The sequence below is a fragment of the Sus scrofa genome, chromosome 12, assembly GCF_054392235.1.
Source record: "Sus scrofa isolate SSC_HxYL_T2T_F1_AM1 chromosome 12, Sscrofa_HxYL_maternal_Yorkshire_Landrace_v2.0, whole genome shotgun sequence".
NCBI lineage: Eukaryota > Metazoa > Chordata > Mammalia > Artiodactyla > Suidae > Sus > Sus scrofa.
This window is the reverse complement of record NC_139394.1, coordinates 14,913,640-14,928,503: the sequence shown is the minus strand read 5'-3', so window position 1 is coordinate 14,928,503 and position 14,864 is coordinate 14,913,640. Positions and strand designations below refer to the sequence as shown.

Sequence of the window (14,864 nt, the reverse complement as noted above, 5' to 3'; positions counted from 1 at the left end):
TCGAGCAGTTTAGAATTTTGAACTGCTGTAGCCTGGGTTCAGTCCCTGGTCTGGGAACAGATCCCACATCCCACTGTGACCAGTGCGCCTCTTAGCGCCACAAAATGAGGTCTACTTGGGATCCTTAACAGGATGTGTGTCCCGTGGTCACCCAACTGCTCTTACCAGCTGAGGACCCAGGTGCCCTGTACCCAAAGTTTTTTTTTGCTCCTATTGTCTAAATGGGATTAAGCAGAAATAACTTGGATGCTTATCTAGTATTTGACATGAAATATTTATTTTGTGAAACAATGCAAGCGATTATAAATCTCCACATAACTATTTGATTAAGTGCAACAGGGTACAGTCGTGTGTAATCTCTCACAGTAGTGCATCTAGTCCTTTGCCTTTATTGCACAAAAAAATTATAGAAGATCAGTGAACAAGACATGCGGACTGACAGTAGCCTACACAGTGAGAAATTAGAACAGTACACCAACTGGAATGATCCAATAATTTAAGTCAAATGTTTTAATGGTGCAATTAAAGTAATCAAATAAGGGTTCAAATATATATCTTTTCAATATATTAATTTCTTTAAAGTCATGTTCAGGCAAGGTGCTGTTTAAAAAACCACTAATGAGCTCTGTCCACAGATGTAAGTTGTCAAAAGTTACCCAAGTTTAATGCTGAATGCAGCTTTAAACAAAAAATTGTTTTAAATGTACTTCTCAAAGCAAATTATACAATTTGCGAGAGCCTTGAAACTTGTAAACTAAACGTTCTGACACAAATGCACAAAATAAAAGTTGGCAACGTTAAATAAATGAATGTCACATTAATGTTGAGATCTCTAGTTTTTGATGTTGAGCAAATTTTGGTCTTGACTCAAGATGAGAGCAGCTCTCTGTCTTGGCCACCAGAAAACATCCCCAACCAATTAGGTTAACAAAGCATTTAAGATGCCTACATAAAGCTTCCCAGAGCTCTGGCTTTCTGGCCCCACCCCAATCCAGTCGTAAAGTTTGATATTCTCACATGCTCCTGTCTCAGGAAAATACTTGGAATTAGTTAGCAACCATGTGATTGTACCTTGTTGGTAAAAGGCATGGGATGGCTTGATCCATGGCTTTGCCTAATGTTCACATAAACCTGCCGTTCCCACCACAGCTGTGCTGAGTATGTGCCATGGCTGCTTGCTTCCCAAACACACAGTAAGTTGCCATACTTCTCTATCACCAAAGAAACTGCACACAATGCTGCTCCCCCACCTCCACGCATGTGACCGCACTGCCGTTCTCAGAGTGTGAGGGCTGTATCACACAAACCAAGTGAGACGCTCCACTGCACTGGCTGCCTGAGGAAAAGCTTTGGAGGCATCTGGAAGGCAAGGGGAGGCCTTCCAGTTGTGCGGCTTCGCTCTTAAAAGTGCCTTTTGCTGCCACAAAACCTGGAAGGCTCAGAACAGCCATGGTGTGCGTCACCTGTAGTCTCTGGATCCACCACAATGATTCTTCCAGCTTCCTTTGCTGAGTCAAAGCCTTGGCAGCAGACAACATGGACCCTCACAGTGGGGTGGGCACCGGTGGGTGGAGGGCAGAAGCTCTGGCACAAGGAAAGGCCAGTGCTACAGTCTGGATGGCAGCCAAGAACCCCACACCTCGAGCCTAGATCTCATAATACTGGGAACACCAGGTCTGCACCTGTCACAGCTGATCGGCGGCCTCCACAGGTGGGTCTTTGAGGAGGCTAGAAGTGGAGCGAGGATCCATGGCTGAGTGCATGATAGGGATATAAACATCATCCATGTTTGGCATGACAAAAACTTTCTGTGGGAAGAAGGAACAGCCATGTGGGAGAATGCTCTGTTTTCTCAGAATTCACCTACTCTGTCCTGATAATTTTAGGCTTTAGAGAAACTAGTTTGATTTTTTTCCTCTTTTTGAGGGCTGCACCTGTGAAATATGAAAGTTCCCGGGCTTGGGGTCAAATCAGAGCTGCAGCTGCTGGCCTACACCACAGCCACAGCAACACCAAATCCAAGCTGCATCTGTGACCTACACCACAGTGCCAGGTCCTTGACCCACTGAATGAGGCCAGAGATTGAACCCACATCCTCGTGGATACTAGTTGGGTTCTTAACCCACTGAGCCACAATGGGAACTCCCATAGATAAGCTTTTAAAATACATATGAAACAAGTTTTCCTAAACATTCTAAACTAATTCCTCTGTGATATTTCGAAAGCATTGAGGAATCAACCAGTGCTGAACACAAGAACCCAGTAAGCTCTGAAGCAGAAGCAGCCTCTGCTTTCATGACATATAATTATAAATTGATAAATAACATTGAGAATTGGCATAAGCTGCTCATAGTATTTCCAAATTACTGTATCCAGAACACATATTCCAAGTGAATTTATCCATTTAAATCCTAGCAACAGAAATGTAAGCTTTTTTCCCCCCCAAACCAGAACCAGATAAAGCTACTGGATGAAAGAAATCCTACTATAGTGATAACTAGTGATTGACAGTAATGGTACTTTGCCCATCTGTTTATAAACTAATTCTGTATAAGTCAATTTTGGCAGTATATTCAACTTCAATGCTTTCATACACAAGCAAAAAAGTGGCTATGGAAGACTGCAAGCTGTCACTCTTCAACTCCCCAACCTGCCTCAAAAATACCAAGCACCAAAGTCTGCCCCCAACAGAGAAGACCCACTCAAATCCTAACAGGGGATCTAGGGAGATAAGAAAAAGAACTGAAGGTGTGAAGCTGTCTTATCCCTAATTAGGTTCAAAATACTTTTCCTTTTGGAGATGAGATTAAACTTTCCAGAAACTGGGTTTTAGTGTTATTTAATCTATAGCTTTTAAATAAAAAAAGTATAATTTTAAAGACAATAACTCAAAATATACTACTGCAAAAATAATATGGGTCTTCTTCAAAAGGTGGAATTAACTACAAAGTAAATAAACTGTTAATCCATAAGAGCTTAAAAGACAACTGTGCCTTAGAGATCCAATAAAAATTTGATAGCAATAGCCCGTTCCAGGGCCTTCGCTACACTGCTGTTACCTTTGCTGGTAGAATACAGAGACAGGCTTGGAGAAGGAGCCCTGGCTTCATCAACTCCAAGACGACCCTACAGATTCGCAGGGGAGGGACGGGCCTGGAGCATCTTTGGAACCGGGGTAGATGGCGGCTGCACACGGAACCGTTTCCAGGCATGTTTGTGGAAACAAACCAAGCAAGGCGGGTACTACACAGGGGCAGAAGCCACTTCCCTGATGATGGGCTAGGTGTCACCAGCCAGCCAATTCCAGGCCCCACCCTGGGGAAAAGTCCAAAGTCAGTCTCAGCAGATGGACGGCTTACGCCTTGCCAGGCCTTTGCACTTTGAGCCCTACCCTTTGGGTTTCCTCTGAAGACTATTTACCAGGGTTCTGTGGGTGAGTTTCGGGGTTTTTGAAACTATCCCTGAAATTTTATGCCTGTTTGATTTGATCACATGTGTACTTTCCTGGGATGAGGGGCCACAGCACTCATCAGATCTTCCCAGGAGGATCCTGACCCACATGAATGAAGCTCAGGACCCCGTTCTACCCAGAGCTTTGAGGGTCAGAGTGAAACACTACAGGGCACTGCCAGTGTACCTGAAACTCCTGCTCCAGTTTCTTCTCTATCCAGTCTGTCACATGGACTAAAGTCACTTCTCTCTCTCCAAGTTTTGGCCGAGCTTTCAGCTCTATATATGGTGGCTTCCGGAAACCATACCTTTTTGAAGAAGACAAGTAATAATCACACTTAGAAGCAAAGAAAGGAAGTAGACAGGACTAAGGGCAAATATTCTTCATTTATACAAGGCTCTATCACTACTTCAATGTTCTCTTCTGCAAATCCCTTCTAGAAAACAATTCAGTGCTGCAAGTATGTATTGTGACTTCCCCGTGTCCCTGAAGCCAGGGCTGTGGTGATTGAAAACAGTGCTGATCGGAGTTCCCGTCGTGGCGCAGTGGTTAAAGAATCCGACTAGGAACCATGAGGTTGCGGGTTCGGTCCCTGACCTTGCTCAGTGGGTTAACGATCCGGCGTTGCCGTGAGCTGTGGTGTAGGTTGCAGACGCGGCTCGGATCCTGCGTTGCTGTGGCTCTGGCGTAGGCCGGTGCCTACAGCTGCGATTCAACCCCTAGCCTGGGAACCTCCATATGCCGCGGGAGCGGCCCAAGAAATAACAACAACAACAAAAGACAAAAGACAAAAAAAAAAAAAAGAAAACAGTGCTGATAAAACTAAGAAAGCCAGGAAATGCCACTGGAAAAGTCTACGACCTGGGCATTGTTTTCTGGTTTTTGTTTTTCCTAAAATGGCAAGGATCTTTTTTTGTTTCTTTTTTTTTTTTGTCTTTTTGCTATTTCTAGGGCCACTCCCGCGAGGCATATGGAGGTTCCCAGGCTAGGGGTCCAATCGGAGCTGTAGCTGCAGGCCTACGACAGAGCCACAGCAACGCAGGATCCGAGCCGCGTCTGCAACCTACACCACAGCTCACGGCAACGCAGGATCGTTAACCCACTGAGCAAGGGCAGGGACCGAACCCGCAACCTCATGGTTCCTAGTCGGATTCGTTAACCACTGCGCCACGACGGGAACTCCTTGTTTCTATTTTTATGAAAGTAGTATACTGTCTGTACAAAACCCAAAACATACAAGTGTATAAAGCAGAAAAATATGTAAATAGAGAACAGTCTATAACCTGCCTTTTCATTCCACACTCCATACTGTGATTATTACGGCCTTTCTTTTTTTTTTTTTCCCAGCTGCGCCCATGGCACATGGAAGTTCCCGAGCCAGGAAGGGAATCCGAGATGCAGCTGAAATCTATGCCACAGCTACGGCAATGCTGGATCCTTAACCCACTGCGCCGCAGCAGGAACTCCCCATTATAGCCTTTCAATGGAGCAGACTGGCACTCAGAACTGTTGGTGTAGGTCACATATGTGGCTCGGATCCCAAGTTGCTGTGGCTGTGGTGCAGGCCAGCAGCTACAGCTCCAATTCAACGCCCAGCCTGGGAACTTCCATATGCTGCAGGTGTGGCTCTAAAAAGCCAAAAAAAAAAAAAAAAGTGGTTTTTTTTTTTTTTTTTTTTTTTTTATTAGGCTTGGACAACAGCATAGTAAGGGAGTTCCAATTGTGGCTCAGCAGAAATAAATCTGACTAGTAGTGTCCATGAGGACACAGGTTTGATCCCTGGCCTTGCACAGACTTGGCTTGGATCTGGCGTTGCTGTGGCTGTGGTATAGGCCAGCAGTTGTGGCTCAGATTGGACCATGAGCCTGGGAACTTCCACGTGCCACACGTACAGCCCTGAAAAATAAAAAAGCAAATAAATAAATAAATAATATGTTTTTTTACTTGGGAACACCAATATCATTATTAAATGATCAATTGAAAAATTCTGGAGTTCCCATTGTGGCTCAGTGGTTAATGAACCTAACTAGCATCCATGAGGATGTAGGTTTGATCCCTGGCCTCGCTCAGTGGGTTAAGGATCCGGTGTGCCATGAGCTGTGGTGTAGGTCCCAGATGTGGCTCGGATCCAGCGTGGCTGTGGCTGTGGCATAGGCCAGCAGCTGTGGCTCCGATTTGACTCCTAGCCTGGGAGCCTCCATTTGCTGTGAGTGCGGCCCTAAAAAGACCAAAAAAAAAAAAAAATCTTTTTGTGATCATTTCTACAAGCCCTTCTGAACACTAAGGATGTACACCAGCGTGGTGCTTTCACTCTGTAACAGAACACAGCTATCTTTTTTTCTGGTACAAAAAGGTTTATGGTACCATGAGGTCTTTTTTGCAATCCTCTATACCCCTCTGCATGTTTTATGGGACCTGAATGTCAATTTAAAACTGAGACTTATAGATAGTGATTTCCTTCTGCCTGGCCCATGAATAATTTAGCTTAGTGATTCTCAATCCCAACTTAGTCCCCAGCCGCTGAATCCTGGCAGCTGGGCAGGGCATAGCTTTAACGAGTCCCCAGGTGACTGTGCTATTCAAATGACAACTCTGGTTCATTCAAATGACAACTCTTTGGGTAGACCTTCTACCGAAACTAGCAAGCACACGTACGGCCGCCTCAACATCCAGGTCTGACCTAGGGGAGTCTTCCCTAACCACCCAGGACTCTTCGGGATATGGGATCCCCATCTGAAAAGGAGGCATGATGATGGCCCTACCTCTGCGGGATGCTGTGAGGACTGGCCAAGAGAGGAACTCAGACTGCAGGCCAGACAGAGGGTAAGAGCTCTACAAGTGACAGCTGTTCTTACTGCCGGTAGGGTTGGCTTTAGGAAGGAGGAAGACCAAGAAGAGAAACAGCTCATCCCATAAACTTCACCTATTTTTTTCCTAAATATCCTTTTCCTTTTTTTTTTTTCCTTTCTTGGCTGCCCAGCGGCATATGGAGTTCCCAGGCCAGGGCTCAGATCCAAGCTGCAGTTGTGACCTAAGCCACAGCTGTGGCACACTGGATCCTTAACCCACTTGCCAGGCTGGGGATCGAACCTATGTCTCAGTGCTCCCAAGATGCCACCGATCCTCTTGCGCCACAGCAGTAACTCCTTTTTTATTTTTCTTTTTGGCCGCACCCATAGCATGTGGAAGTTTCCAGCCTAGGGATCAAAACTATGCCACAGCAGCAACTCAAGCCACAGCAGTGACAACACTGGATTCTTTTTTCTTTTTTTTTTTTTTTTTTGTCTTTTTGCCTTTTCTAGGGCTGCTACTGTGGCATATGGAGTTCCCAGGCTAGGGGTCTAATTGGGCTGTAGCCACCGGTCTATACCAGAGCCACAGCAACTCGGGATCCAAGCCGCGTCTGCGACCTACACCACAACTCACAGCCACGTGGGATCCTCAACCCACTGAGAAAGGCCAGGGATTGAACCCACAACCTCATGGTTCCTAGTCGGATTCATTAACCACTGTGCCACGACGGGAACTCCAACACTGGATTCTTAATCCACTGAGCCACAAGGGAACTGCTAAATTTCACCTATTGACTGTAATGCTTCCAAACGTGTAATATATGTGAATTAACCACTCACAGAAGAAAGCAGAATCGGATTTACAACTAACATTAAGGTTCCACGAAAAACGTTTGAAAGTTCTTCTTCCCAGGAGAAAGTACTTTCCATAATGTCAGGGGTAAACGGGCTGGGAATTTTATGGTCACGCGACGGGGGAGTCGCTGGCTGTCCCTGAGGGGCCCCTACGCACCATATCCGGTCAGTTGCGGGAGGTGGGATGTTGACGGCCAAGGTTCCTCTGCACTCCTGCACTTCCACCGTCAGCAGCAGGGGCGTGTTGGAGACCTCTTCCATCTTCTTTTTAATGAACTCTGTCTCCGTTGCTTTTTGGAAATATTTTGACTTGGTAATTTTATCAACAAGCCTCATAATTTTACTTGTTCGATGACCTCCCACATACCTTTAAATGAGGGACACAAATGAGTGTTAGTATAAGCTTTGTTGCTTCACAAACAAAAACTTGATGGCTCTGTGTTCACCTCACTTCAGACCAGAGTTTCTCGACCACAGTTTGACACTGTGGACCGGGTGACTGCTGGTTGTGGGCGTTGTGCTGTGCAGGATGTCAGCAGCAGCCCCCGCCTCGGCCTGCTAGGTGCATGTTCCCCCACAGCTGAGACAACAAAACATGTCTCTGGACATGGCTAAATGTTCCCTGAGGGGGATAGCAGCACCCCCAGTTGAGAACTACTACTTTAGACAAGGGGCAGACATCAGACAGAGCCTGAGCCTTGTCAGGGGAGAGCCAGACCCAGCTCTCACAGTGGAAGCAGGGAACGCACCTTCAAATACTGAATATACAGCCAATGTCCTCTTAAGAGAAACCTCACCATCTCTATCTAACAACTAAGAAGTCATGTTGCATCCACAGGGACACAAAACAGGAATTAACTGACTGCCTTTGAGATGGTGTCACACAAACTTGGAGCAGCAACTACAGCTTAGAAACAGCTAAAGAAAAAAGCCCTATCAACCTGATATGCTATCAGGCCAGGAATGCAAGTTAGGCCTATCTACCTAACACTACCCTCAGAAGACGATGTTTGCTTCTTAAAATCCTCCACAGTTCCAGAGTGCCAAGAATAGTACACACATGTGTGTAGAGAAAAGCGATTATTCTCGAGAAGGTCCTGTGGGTAGAGTTTAAATAATGCACACAAACTTTAGTGCCAACTCCTCAAGCATGTGAATTCTCTTTTCATCTTCTGTAGGATTTCAAAGGTAAATAGGTTGATATTTTCTTACAAATACTTCTGAATCGCCTGGTTTCTTTACTGTTTTAGTTTTCGTGTTTTTTTGTTTTGTTTTGTTTTGTCTTGTCTTTTATCTTTTTAGGGCCACACCTGAGGCATATGGAGGTTCTCAGGCTAGGGGTTTAATCGGAGCTGTTGCTGCCGGCCTATGCCAGAGCCACAGCAATGCCAGATCCAAGCCATACCTGTGACCTACACCACAGCTCACAGCAACGCCGATCCTTAACCCACTAAGCAAGGCCAGGGATAGAACCCACAGCCCCATGGTTCCTAGTTGGATTCATTTCCATTGTACCACAACAGGAACTCCCTGTTTTAGTTTCTTCACTCACTTTAACTAGTTAAAAATCCTTACAGAAATCAGTTGCCAAAGCTTTGTGATCATTATATAGTCCAGGTAACAGACAAAGGGCGCCCCAAAAATGAAGTCCATGATCCAAAAGATCAAAATTCCCCAAAGAAATCATCTGAACGTTTCAACTTCATGGAAACTGAAAGCTCAACAGAAGCAAGTGGAACCTGAGACCGGGTGGAATGCTCCCCACTGGCACCAGAGGGAGGTGTTGTGTCATTTGTACTCCTAGTGATAAACAAGCCCTTCAATTCTCTCTTATTTACTCAAATGGCCAGAGAAAACCTTTTTGGTCTGGACCCTTTTTTATTTTTTTGCTGTGCCCAAGACACGTGGAAGTACCTGGGCTTGGGGTCAGACCCGCACCACTGGCAGCCACACAAGCCACTGCAGTGACAATGCTGTCTCCTTAACCTACAGGGCCACAAGGGAGCCCCTGGACCTTCTTAAGGAAAGCTCTGTGGGTCTTTTATTTTGGGGCCCCGACTTTTAAGCCTCTAGCTTTGAGTTATTAGTGCAAAAGTCATGCACTCGATGTGAAGGAGGACGATCATAGAGGAAAAGGCAAAAAAGCTCTTGTCTTGCCTCCCTGACCCCCAAAGCTGGATCCACTCACCCTTCCGCCCCTGGGAGAAGCGGCTTGTCCCCTGCGCTGGGCTCTGGTGCGTCGTCTTCGTCAGAGGAGCCAGCACTGGAGGACTCCTCGTCGCTGTCGGCCAGACAGAACGCCCTGGGCCTGCAACTGAGCAGGGCAGAGTCAGCACGGCAGGCTGCCCAGCACCAGGCTCCGCTTAGAAAGAGCACGCGCTCCACCCCCACTACTGCCGGTCATCACTCTCCACCACCCACCCCGCCCAGAAGAGGCCCAATCCAAGGGTCCTCGGATTGGCCTGGCTCCCCGGGAGACTCTTCAGCGCCGAGTCCCCTGGCAGGACCGCAGAGGACTTGGGCCTGAAGGGTTCGATTCTGCGCATGCGTCAGAAAGACAGGCGGTGGGAGCGTGATGCAGTCACACAAGATGCAGTGATTTCGTCAACAGTGCAGCGTGGCCAATGGGAGGGTGAGTGGAAAGAAGGATGGTTGCACGGATCAGGTGAGAGCTCATGTTGGTGACATGACCACCTCACAGGTGACGGGGATGTTCAGGCAAGTCCCCTGACTCGCTGAGTTCAACAACATGAGGCGTTTGGGCCTGGTTACCTCCAGGTTAGATTTGGCTCAAGAATCCTTCCTGAGATTACATATCTTACCCCATGCCTGCCCCAGCTCCTGAAGGTCACAGAAAAGAGCCAACAACCACAGGGTACAAATCTCAAGGGACTCGAGGGAGCAACTGATATGAGGACTCAGGAACTTTCCGGAGAAACTAATTTAAAACCTTTTTTTAAATGAAGTAATGAAAAGCTTCACCCGAGAGCAATGTCCCTCATTAGTCTTTCCAGGTGGATCCTTGGTTTCCAGAGGCCTGGGGGCTGCTGGGTCACCTGCAGTGGTGAACGATCAAGCTCCCCTGTGAGGGTACTGGGTGGGGTGGGGGTGGGGTTCCTGGCTGAGCTTCAGCCACACAAAAGGCGGCTGCCTCCTCTGATGGTGCCTTTGCTTCAGAGGGGCAGATGGCAGAGCCCATCTCTGAGGCTCAGAGACTTAAGGGGGATGAAATGAACAAGGGACAGAGTAGCCTTTGAACACTGTCAAGCTACCAAACGGTGGCTAAGCAGAGAGTGGACCTTGTATTTTTGACGAGGACAAAATCACCAGGATGGGGGAAGGTAACACAGCTTAGGTCTCATCTCCCTTTGGGGTCTTCCTCGGGTGATGTCCTTGAGCTACCAGACGCCCACAGGGACAGCCATCTTCTGGCCAAAAGGGCCAAGGGCACCCAAGGGCAGAGCACGCCTGGCGATGTTGAAGGCCCAGCAGAGGCCCCAGCACTGGGAGGAGGGTACTGAAATCTCCGCCTGAAACAGGAGCCCGGCTGTAAGAAGACCGCACGAATATTCTCCCTGGCAGGACACCCGGATCCTCTCCATCCTGGCTCTGAAACACTAGAGCCAGCGCTCCAGCCAACCCGCTTGAATGCAGCGTGAAAAGGGGACGCCCTCTGCAGACACAAAAGCCTCCTGTCCCTGGCTGAGGGGGGAGCACCTGACTCCTCCTCCTCGCATCAGAGGCCTGGCTAGTCCAGGCGATGCTCATGTGTGTCCTTCTGAGCTTTCAGGGTTAGGCGGCCCTCACTGAGCTCTTCTGTGGGAAATGTACAGAGCAGAAGATGATTCCCAAGAAAGCCTACCCTGGGTCTTGGGATGAAAGAAGTCAGGGAGGTAAAGCCCCAAAGATAACGGGACCGTCTCAGAAACCCTACTCCTCCATCGCTAACATGGCCGTGCCCCCAGCTCAGACCTGGTGCTGCCAGGTAAGGAGTCTACACAGCACAGAAGGCTGCCTTACTATCCTGGACCACAGTGAAGCATGCAGAGCCACCGCCCCCTTCTGTCCCCACTGGTATTTGTCATCTGGCAGCCTCCAGACCTGGAGGAAAAGATGCCAAAGGCTGAGCACTGCAGTGAGCTCTTGGGTTCCTGAATTAATCCTCTGTGGGACAGAGAACAGGACAATTTTGTGGCTTGAAGTTAATAATTTAGACAAAGCTGTATCAGTTAAAACACACCAGATGACATGAAATTCTGACTCTGACCAAATGGCACCTCTCCCTCTGCATGGGGAGCTGTGTTATGCAGCTCCCAATTCTTACTCATTAGGAGGGTAACTAAATGTTTGGCTGATATTCAGGTTTTATAACTAAACATGCATTTTGTGATCTCAACCTTATGATGCCAGCATGAATTTCAGAGAAAGACACCTGCACAGTCTTATATAAGATGTGTTAGAACATGACAAGCCTATTTTTTAAAGCACACCTTCAAATTCCAGATGAGTGTGATAGCCTTTCAAAGAGCCACCTTACAGGGCTTATTCCAGTTCTGCTGCCTTTGCTAAAAATCTTTTTAGAAATGTGCTTGGAGTCAGACACATAGGAAAAAGTGAATCATTTCACCTTTTTTTTCTTGGGGGGGGGGTCTTTTTGTCTTTTTAGGGCCACACCCACGGTATATGGAGGTTCCCAGGCTAAGGGTTGAATCAGAGCTGCAGCCACCAGCCTACTCCAGAGCCACAGCAATGCCAGATCCGAGCCTCATCTGTGACCTACACCACAGCTCACGGCAACACAATCCTCAACTCACTGAGCAAGGCCAGGGATTGAACCCACATTCTCATGGATGCCAGTCGGGCTCACTAACGGTTGAGCCACGACGGGAACTCCAAAGAACGAATCATTTTATCACTGATACTTTTTTTTGTTGTCTTTTTGCCTTTTTGTCTTATCTAGGGCTGCACCCACGGCATACAGAAGTTCCCAGGCTAGGGGTCCAATCCAAGCTATAGCCGCCAGCCTATGCCACAGCCGCAGCAAGGTGGGATCTGAAACGCATCTGCAACCTACACCACAGCTCATGACAACACCAGATCCTTAATCCACTGTCGCGGCCAGGGATCGAACCCACAACCTCATGGTTCCTAGTTGGATTTGTTAACCACTGACCCACAACAGGAACTCCACTGATACTGTCTTGAACTAAACATTTTATTCTTTACTCTCACAATCACTGCCACCTCCGAATGACTTCTGGCAATTTCTCAAGAATCCGATACATCTACAAAGTAGGATGATCTGCCCTCATTCAGAGTAGTTAAAAAGTCACAGACTCCAGAGATAACTCAAAAAGCTGCTCCCCAAAAACGCTTTAAGTGAAGTGAGTAAACACGTCAGCGAGGTGACTGCCTTGACGGAACCACACTCATCAGAGTGTGTTCATTTTCTGTGAGAAAATCGGCCCCATACATTTGCCACAGACACACACACGAGAGCGCCCACCCAGAGCTGGACCGAGTCGTAGCGAGGGCGACAAGCACTGGGCTCCCGCACGCGGGGCTGGACTGCGCACGGCTGGCCCGGGACGAGGTGGTGGGCGCGGCTACACACGGGGACTCGCCCGGCGGCCAGGCTGCAGGGGCAGAGCGGGGCTCCCCAAGTGCCTTTCCCGAAAGGCCCCTCCAGGGCCGCCGTTCATCCCCCTCGCGGGCCCCCTCGGCGGCCCGAGGCCACTTCTTGAGGGCTGCCCAGCGCACCTCCGGGACTCCATTTTGAGTGTCTTCCTGCCCCAAAGTTACCGTAACTACCTTACGTAACAAGAAGCTATTTGAAGACAAAAAAACTAAACGAATACTGCCTGCAAATACGAAGTGTGCCCGCAGGTCAAAGGGAAAGGCCTCACCCGGGGGCCTTTCTCACCACCACCCGCAGGGTAACGCGGGGAGGACGGGAACGAACTTTCCGCAGGCCGGCAGGACTCCCCACGGCTTGAGCAGCCTCCCCTCTGGGCCTCCCTACGGGCGCAGGCCCCTGCACACTTGCAGGGGGACCGGGAACGACAGTGAGGCAGAGCAGAGGCCCCGCCAGAGCAGAACGGCGGGCGGACAAGCGGTCGGGGGCTGGAGGGAGGGCCTGGAGGAAAGGGCCGCCGGCGGCTCTTGGCACACGCTGCTCCAGGAGAGGCTTCCTCCAGGAGAGTCAGCCCCAGAGATCACCCGCTCAGTCACTGCCACTGTGTGGGACTCTGCCTCGGCTCGGTATTTAGCCTCAGGGTGATTCTGCAGCTCGAGACTGAGACGTGGAGGGATTAGCGATGGGGGCTCTCCGAGCTCCCAGAAATTGAGAGCCAAATGGTGCGTGTGCATGCGTTTTCTGGGGGAAGGATCCAGAGCTCTCAGATTCCCAAGGGGGTCCTTTATTCAAAAAAGGGTTAAGGGTTCAGTTTTCCAGCCTTTTTCTTCCAAGTAAAGTGCTTTTAGATTGTATTTTTCCTTGCTTTTAAAATTAAATGGTAGCCAATTACACATCAACATAAAATTTAACACCCTCACAGGAAGAAGCAAAACATTTTATACCAGGCACTACTGGGGAAAAAAAATATGGTACTTTAGATATATAAGTTAAATATACCACTATATTCCTAAAACAGGAATTTTTTCCTTGTAGTCTAGAGAAGCACTCCTTTCTGATCAGCCAGAGTTTATACACTTGAAATGATCGTATGATTAACAGTGACAGTGAAAGGCTCAAGAGGCAAGAAGCTCAGGGATCTGGTGGGGGGCGGGGCGACACCTGCTCCCAAGACCCCCGCCCCAGCCTCCCGTGGAGTCCCAGCAGCTCCGTGTACAAACGGATTCCCAGCACAAAGGTTTCTGACTGCCGTCTGCCCTGCCCCACGCCCGGTTAGTGAGACCTCATTTCCAAGGTTGCTTCTGCCTAAGGTGTTTTTTATCGGCAGCTGGTTCTGCAACCCTGTTGTCACGAGGCTGGGTGATGGTGCCTGTATGGTGGTGAACGGCGCTGGGGTGGGGGCATCCGGGGACAGAGGCTGAGTCTGACGGGAGGACTGGTTCAGGACCCGGCAATACAAATCGGGGAAGTCGGTACGACTTTCCCCGCCAGGAAAGCCGCTTAAATGCGCCTGATCACAGCCCTCTCGGGTCTACAAATGGTGACTTTATGTCCAGGAACATGATGAAAGGACGGGCTTCCTCATGGTGTCACGTGGGTCCAAACAAGACTCAGCACTGACAGGGTATGAAATGCTACATGGAGGGCTGATTAATACCACTCACCGGAAAACACAATCCACAGATTGCCGAATCCAAACACATTTTAACAAACAGTAGAAAAGTGAAAGGAAAATAGCACAGATATAGGTTAGATTGTGTATGGCAGGTAAAGTTCTCCAATAATTAAAATAGGAACACTTTCATGAAGTCACCTGGATAAATCAGAATCATGTCAGAAAGAACATTCTCAAACATGTGACCAACTCCCTCCACCTACCCTGCTTTTACCACAAGTCTGAATACAAGCCTTAGGTCAGTATCAGAACTAAGCAGAAATCTAAGAGCCAGGATCTATACTCAGATCTTGAAAAGGTGGCTCCTTGTGGCATTTTCCCATCATTGTTCTGTTAATTCCACGCAAAGGGGCTAAAGGTGTAAGGAGTGGTAGATTCTACGCTCATTTTTAGTTTGGTTTAAAAAATATACATGCACACACACACACATGTTTAGTTTGGTAATATATCTAATAA

At 48.2% G+C, this 14,864-nt stretch overlaps 1 protein-coding gene across 5 annotated transcripts in view; it reads right to left on the bottom strand.

The window, feature by feature from the left end:
• Positions 1–255: 255 nt before the first annotated feature.
• Positions 256–14,864, bottom strand: part of TEX2 (testis expressed 2) — a 102,571-nt gene continuing 87,962 nt past the window's right edge. For 3 of the 5 annotated variants that reach the window (XR_014820921.1, XR_014820923.1, XM_021066767.2), the window contains 4 exons: positions 9,287–9,412; positions 7,256–7,465; positions 3,638–3,758; positions 256–1,808 (listed from right to left, as the gene is read on the bottom strand). Coding sequence is in view for 3 of the 5 variants with exons in the window: in XM_021066767.2 (XP_020922426.2) it covers positions 1,686–1,808; positions 3,638–3,758; positions 7,256–7,465; positions 9,287–9,412 (580 nt within the window). In the remaining 2 variants the exon portion in view is untranslated. Of the gene's footprint in view, positions 1,809–3,637; positions 3,759–7,097; positions 7,466–9,286; positions 9,413–14,864 lie in introns of those variants that run through there. The other 2 variants (XM_084983948.1, XM_084983949.1) reach the window with 2 other exon arrangements.